Genomic DNA, 7,509 nt, shown 5'->3' with positions numbered 1-7,509 from the left:
GATTTTGTGGCTGAATTTTTTGTATGTATATATTATTTTTATTTTTTATTAGAAATTTATTTGGACATTAGTTAAAAATATGAAAATATAAACCTTTATTAGAAGAAAAATGAGTCTATTTGATCCAACAATATATAAATTATTTTATTTTCATATTCTCCTATGCATTTACATCCAACGCATTAAGCATTTAATAAGGTTCAAATATTTCTAATCACGACATTTAAGAAGAAACAAAATTAAAATAATTGACTTAGTAATCATATATTTATTCCCAAGCATTTCTAACTGAAGTTGTTTTGGTCAATATTATCAGGATACAATTGGCAAAATCAAAAGCTAGATCCATCAATAATGAACATACAAGGTGAAAATAACTTGTTGCCTCATCTTGTTCAGGTATATATCGATATTCCTCTCCCCTTTTTCTTTTCCTCTGTGCATGCACTTTTAGTTCAACGAGTCATAATTGTTCTTCTAGAAACCCAACTGTTCTTATCAAATTTTTAATTATCAAGAGAATTGGTATATAAATTTTCATTATCAAAATTTTTTATATTATATATAATTTATAAAAAAAATTATTTTGTTCATTTCAAAAGTTGAACTCGTGAATTTTTAGTTTAAATATAACACACTTACCATCTTGATTAATTTTAAATTTATTATTATTATTATTTAATTTACAAAAAAGTAAATTAATAGGTACGTTACTAGTATTTGCCATATAATAACTCATATTCTATTATGTTTGTGCAATGTTTTTTTTTCTTCTACTGTTTATCATCATTTTTTAAATTTTGAATTACATCTTTTCTTGGCTGTTTGTATCACATTCTTACTTCTCAACCTCTTTCTTTCCCTCTCGCTGTCAATTTTAATATAAACTTTTAAATAAATATAAATTAAATTATCAAAGATATATCAAAAAGTGAGTTACGCCATAAAGGAAGAGAAAGTAGAATATTCTCCTAAATAGTCATCTTGATGCTGATCAACATTTATATGAAATGATAATAATGTATGCAGGTATCAATAAAATTAGATTCTGACCACAATTGCCAAGAATGCAATGTGAAGGCTATGAAGAAATGGAAGAAATCTTCAGATTTTCCTACTATAAATCCTGCATTTTCTGGCAAGAGAAACAAGTATCTCTATGCTGCAACTACTTTAGGGTCACGTAAAACATTACCAAGCTTCCCTTTTGATACTGTTGTGAAGTTAGATTCAGAGACAGATTCTGTGCAAACTTGGACTGTTGGAAGCAGAAGATTTATTGGGGAGCCTATTTTTGTCCCAAAAAGTGATTTAGAAGAAGAAGATGATGGCTACCTCCTTGTTGTTGAGGTCAGCACAAATTTTACCAGTTCTTATTTATTTATTCTCTAAACAAATGGCGAATGATAATAAATTATGTTATTTCAATCAAGTAATTGAATAAATTCAGGATTTAACTTAGCTTAAAGAACAATTATAATCTCATTTGCAATTACAATTGCAAATATATAATATTGGAAATGAATTTTGTGAGTCATATTTTGATAATGCCACTTTTTTTTATAAATAATTCATATAAATATATGATTAAAAAAATCATGTAAATAGGAGTGACAATTTCATTACCCTACAAATTATATTGTGACATCAGTAAATGTAATTGCATCAAGTTGTATCACAGTTCTAAAAGTCATAATATATATAAGGTGAAAATTCACATATAATTACTCTAGTATAAAGTTGATAGTTGAAATTGTTAAATAATATTTTACTCAAATATGTCAAATTATTTACAGCATTCAACTTCAAATAAAGATAACTGGAAGTGAGTTTGCACTTATATATACACTCATTTTAAGTTGAAACAGGAAAAAGAAAATCATGACACAAGGACTGCATTGCTCATTGTAAAAGTTGCAATGACTTCAATCACGATAACAACCACAAATATGTATAAATACACACACACACATCAATATAAAAGTTGCAAACGAGGTTTTGTTTATGCACATTTACTTAGCTGATGTTATATATCTATTTGTTTTGCAGTATGCAGTTTCAATGCAGAGATGTTACCTTGTTATCTTGAACCCAAAAATGATAGGAACCTCCAAAGCCCTCGTCGCCAGACTTGAAATTCCAAGGCATTTAAACTTTCCCTTAGGATTTCATGGTTTTTGGGCAGCTAGCGGGAACCAAATTTAAGTTATGAAAAACCTTCTACATTAAAATGAATTTTCACTCATGGTTCGCACAATTGATGGTTGTAGTTTATATGCGTACACGAAAGAGGTTAATGTAAACAACAGGTTATAATTGAAAATTAGATTATACTAAAAATAGTGTAAATATAAGCATGAACTCAGGTTTTTTGGTTTCAAAAAAGTGGATACTTATATGAGAATGTATTCATGTGAAAATAATAATTAAGATGCATATATATTATATTAAATAACTTAGTCTAACATGTCAAATCATTTAATAATTCTTAATTAATAATTTACACATCAAGACATCTTCTCATGAATAATTACATTGAATAAATGACACAAAAGTATGAGGAGCTGTACAATCAACGAACAAAAAGTAACAAACAGTAAACAAAAAAGGTTATTGACTAATTTTTTTCCTATTTCAGGTTAGTGACTTTATTATATAATAATGATTACATTTGTAGATAGGTTATATGCAATACTATCTTTACAATAATTGCTTAAACAGTTTTAGCTAAATACATTAAAGTATTTACTTATCAAACTTCTTATGATATATATGACATTATATGTTAATCAAAATTATATTTCTGTATATTACAAAGATTATCGTAAAAGACTGTAAAAGTATGTTGAGGTCCAAATTTTCAGAGAAATAAACAAAAATTAATTAGGATAAAATGATTGTTTAGCTATGTTACTTTTGATATAAGACAATTTATATTATTAAAAGATATAAAATTATCTTTTATTGAGTTGTCTTAGTATGATACTTTTACAATTATAAAGAATATCTTTTGAATTTTTAAATGTTATCAAATTTATTTTGAGGAATATATTGATCTTCTTTTTGTGATCAATAAGTTAATAAATTAAGAAAAAATAAAAGACAAATAATAAAAATGTTAACCCTTAACATTTATGAATTATTTATTCCAAAGTATATAAGAATGTTAATTAAAAAAAAAACTTCGTACTTGACATTAGCTATTAAACTTGTTATTGTAATTGTGTGAAAATAGGGAGACTAAATTGACTGTTACTCCTACTCCTAGCTTATTATATTAGACTTGCATTAATAGTTAGTGAGCATATTTGTACAAGTAACCCCAAATGATAATTGTAGAACTCTAGTTATCGGTGAACTTTACCTTACTGAGAATTCGTAATTGCCGCTGAAATCTAACTTATTTGGAATTTTCACACTGGACTCGATGGAAGCAGATTAGTATTCAACCATTGTGACAATCAATGTCGAACTTAATAGATACTCAAGCACTAATATCTCACAATTAGGTTGTGTGTACTACTAGCAAGTAGCAAAGCCATAACCTAGAAATGCATAACCTTTTAGCCTATTCTCAAGAGACAAGCCTACAACAACTCAATAAGCAAACATTTTCGAAAGTAGAATAAAAAACGAAATTTAAAAAATGGATGGTAGTATATCACCCTGAATTGGCAAGAGCCGATTGCAATACATCTTCAAGATATTTCTCCGCATCAGCATATTGTCTTTTCTTATCCTCAATAGCCAAGGCAGCCAAAGCTTTATCCTGGAAAATTCCCATTAGCCATAAAATGTTAGAATAGACAAAACATAGTTACTTTTTATACACTTATTCCACTCAATAACTCTTTACTGACATTAAATTTCATTCATCCAAACTTTGAATTAAAAGTCCACCATACAGATCATGTGAATGAAATTTCATAACGTTTGAAAATAATTTGGTGCTTCGTCATCCTCTTTATTTTGACAAATTTTATTTTTATTTTAAAAATACAAGTAAATGTTGACTAATAGAAAAAAACAACCATTGATGTCCTACCTTTTTGAAAATTTGATCATTAAGATAATATAATCAACTCAGTTGGATTCGTAAATTTCAATGTTGATAGAGAATTATCAGTGAACGGATAAGTTTTCCTCTTAGAGTAAACGGATTCCCAAATATATATATAGTTCAGCACGCGAGCAAAAACTGGAGAGAATGTAAAATATCAAATACCGGCGGCAAATCTTGGTAGCTCCTTAGTGTCTCAAGGATGGGCTTAGTTTTCTTCTCCAACTCCTTTTTATGCTCAGCCATTTCAACTAACACCCTGTGGCTAATCTCTGGGGTATAGCCTGCATGATTGAGAACTGCCTGCAAAAGATCAGAAGAATTAAGGAATGTAGCGAAATAACAACTATGTCAATTGGCAACAACGTTAACAGGCAATCAACGATTACAATTTACTAGTTTTAGAGTCTTTATACAAAAAGTGCTCCAGAAAACCCCCATTTGCTATAAAGAAAATGGCAAGCACGGTATGATGTATGAAATCTATAATCGCCAGCCTTAAAACGTCAAGAGATCCCAAAATTTTAAACCTTTATCAGGAACTTCTATCACCCCAACAATTTAGACTTCAATGTAGTGTGCTGGGAAATAGGTGACCCGAACTTGATACCAATAAAAACTTCTGATGAAAGCATAAAAGAACTTTATACTATAAACATGATTTATGGTAGGATACTATTCTCTAGTCTAATCCATCAAACTGGTCTCACCTAGTGGAACAGAGCAAGGTTGTTATTGTTTAACAGAACAGAATATTCAAGTTTAAACTTTGGGTAGGCTGATTCTACAAGATCCATATGTCCTTATTGATCAAGCTAGTTAATCAAAGATAGATATTGAAACGATTCTTAAATGAAACCTTTCAACATCTTCAAACATTTAAAGTATCAATTCATCTAGAGGTTTCAAGATAAATAAGAAAAAAACTTGAGAACATATGATGTTCTATGTCTTAGGAAAGTTGTTTAGAATGCAAGCAAAATATCTGTCCTACTGTATGGATTAATGGGTGCAAACTATAAAGGTGGATAATTCACAGTTTCTCCAATGACAGTAGTTTGCTTCTATACTCCCTGTCTGCGAAGTAGAAAACAACAACTCTTTGGCTATACTATTTTATCTACTTACTTATCCTCATCACTGACTATAACCCTTGCATGCTAGTTCTTCATCCTATCGCTTTCCATCCAAAATATAAATACAAACTAAATTTTGAGGACATAAACAAGAAGCATTACCTTGTAATTGGCGCATTGTTGTATGTATTGTCTTTCTTTTGCAGCCATTACTTGCAAGTTTGTCTTCCAGTTTTCCATCTGAACCTCACATGGAGGTAATTCATCTTCTAGTTGGGCAAGAGTTCTGCCAAAATTTATTTCGTAAAACTGAGTAGAAAATGAAAGAACATTTTTGACAAAAATTAACATACTTCTCAGTTTCACATCTACATTTCCAAGAAATTGTGCTTGCAAGAAGCACACAGAAACATAATTCATTTTAAAACTTACCTTTTTAGATATGTAAGTCTGGCTATAGCCTTTCTAGTGTAGTCAAGGAGAACCTTGGACTCTTTCTGCACTTTAGCCCTTTTCTCCTCAACACCAGTTTTCCGCAAGGAAATATCACCCATTGCTACAAGAAAGCTAAATACAGCCTTCAAGGTTCAAACTTCAAAGCAAAATATAGAAATAAACAATATTAAAATTCCCATCCCAAAAAAGATTTGGTAAAGCAAAACCAACCTACTGAGTTCAGTGTCCCTTATATTCAACAAGTTAGCCACATTGGCAAGAACTTGTGCAGATGCAACCACATTTGAAGGCAAACTCTCCTGTGCCAAACCCACATTCTCCAAAATCTCTCTAATTCTAGCAGCTACACAATGAAACCAACACAGAGATCAAGTTCAGGACAACACTGCAATTTTAAGAACCCAGCCAAAATTTACCAAACCACTTATCCATGATGAACAAGAGACCCTAAATTCATCAATTTCAATCAATTGTCCAAAATATTTTTAACCCTGAGAGTTACAACGACAATACCACATTAGTAAATGTTAGATTTGTTTTGTTTTCTGGTCTCATTCCAATATTTCAATTGATAAGAACAGTGCTACAATCACCAAGACGAACAAGCATGCTACCTCGATTTCATTTATTTTTAAAAGAAACTATAGAACCAGCATTCCTTTAATAAAATCTTGAAGATGAATAAAGCATATCAATCAAAAACAAAAACAGAAAATTAATCAAACCAGCTCTAAATTCCTGGAAATTTAGTATTCAGCGAAGCCACATTTAGCAAACACCTCATTCATCACCCATGAACAACAACCAGATCCAAAACCATAAGATTAATCAAGTAGTAAACTTCAAAAAAATTCCTAGCATCCATTCTATCCGATTCTCAACTCAAACGGTTACGTATTGAATTCTTCTTGAGATCGGTACATAATTTAATTTCAACAAAAATCTGCACATGCCATCATTTGATGTAAAATGAGCATAAGTAACTTGATCAAAGTATTGTCCTTCAAACAATCATCATCATCGTCATCTCAGATCACAAACCAAGAAAATAATAATAATTAAGAATAGAAAAATAGAATTCATCAAATCTGGACTTAGGAATTCCAGTAATCAATCCCTAATAGAAAAAAGATAAAATTAAAAATTAAAAAAGGAAATTGGTAAAGCGAGAATTGAGGCCCCAGTCAACAATAAATCTATAACTTCCATGATGCAGGAGTCTCACTAACTTGAATTAACTTGAATCACGGTTAATTAGAACCGTACCTTGGGATCGGTACTCAGAGGCCTTCTGGCGGAAATCGCGAGCGACGAGACGCGCAGCTTCGTCTTTGGCTTTGGAGACGGTTAAGAGACTATGCAAATGCGAGACGCTGCGAGGCGTGTACTCAAACTCTGGGACGGGTTTGCCGGTGGCTTCGAATGTCTTCGCCAACCACTCACTCACTTTCTCGATCCGAGAAGACGCATCGGAGCCGCTCTTTGGTTCTAGCTCCGCAGGATTCTGATCGGCCATTCGTAATTCGAGCCGGGAGAGAGAGAGTGCGAAAATGAGAGGTGATTTTGGGATTTGTATTGACGTCACAGCTTGTTGCTGAAGATCGGCGGTGTCAGAGAAAGGCGTAGATGTCGCCGGGAAGGCCTGATCGGATGCTCTCGCTCACTGGTGGGGAAATAGTGGGTTGAAATTGAAATTGAAATTGAAATTTGAATTAATCTTTGTTCCTGTTCCCCACTATTAAAATACGATTATGTCTTAAGGACACTAAAATTAACTATTAAATCAGTATAAGATATAGGTTAAAATATAAATATATTTTATCACATATATATTTATATATAAATATATTAATAATTAATTTTAATTATTAATTTTAGTGTATAAATAATAATTTTTATTAAAATATTAAATAATTA

The 7,509-nt window shown here is 30.9% G+C and overlaps 2 protein-coding genes across 4 annotated transcripts in view; one reads left to right on the top strand and one right to left on the bottom strand.

Moving 5' to 3' along the window:
- Nucleotides 1-3,578, top strand: part of LOC107605287 (carotenoid cleavage dioxygenase 7, chloroplastic) — a 10,872-nt gene extending 7,294 nt beyond the window's left edge. Inside the window, exons 5-7 of the mRNA XM_016307118.2 lie at nucleotides 313-399; nucleotides 1,030-1,350; nucleotides 2,050-3,578. Coding sequence (XP_016162604.1) covers nucleotides 313-399; nucleotides 1,030-1,350; nucleotides 2,050-2,205 — 564 coding nt within the window. The 3' untranslated portion in view covers nucleotides 2,206-3,578. The remainder of the gene's footprint in view (nucleotides 1-312; nucleotides 400-1,029; nucleotides 1,351-2,049) is intronic.
- LOC107605288 (AUGMIN subunit 1) overlaps nucleotides 3,425-7,509 on the bottom strand; it is a 4,638-nt gene continuing 553 nt past the window's right edge. Inside the window, exons 2-7 of one of the 3 annotated variants that reach the window (XM_021105021.1) lie at nucleotides 6,859-7,028; nucleotides 5,803-5,935; nucleotides 5,569-5,703; nucleotides 5,299-5,422; nucleotides 4,226-4,363; nucleotides 3,425-3,769 (exon numbers count right to left, since the gene is read on the bottom strand). In XM_021105021.1, coding sequence (XP_020960680.1) covers nucleotides 3,662-3,769; nucleotides 4,226-4,363; nucleotides 5,299-5,422; nucleotides 5,569-5,703; nucleotides 5,803-5,935; nucleotides 6,859-7,028 — 808 coding nt within the window. In that variant the 3' untranslated portion in view covers nucleotides 3,425-3,661. Of the gene's footprint in view, nucleotides 3,770-4,225; nucleotides 4,364-5,298; nucleotides 5,423-5,568; nucleotides 5,704-5,802; nucleotides 5,938-6,858; nucleotides 7,310-7,509 lie in introns of those variants that run through there. The other 2 variants (XM_016307119.2, XM_016307121.2) reach the window with 2 other exon arrangements.

Source organism: Arachis ipaensis, chromosome B06 (genome assembly GCF_000816755.2).
Source record: "Arachis ipaensis cultivar K30076 chromosome B06, Araip1.1, whole genome shotgun sequence".
Classification (NCBI taxonomy): domain Eukaryota; kingdom Viridiplantae; phylum Streptophyta; class Magnoliopsida; order Fabales; family Fabaceae; genus Arachis; species Arachis ipaensis.
This window is presented reverse-complemented; position numbering and strand designations above follow the sequence as displayed.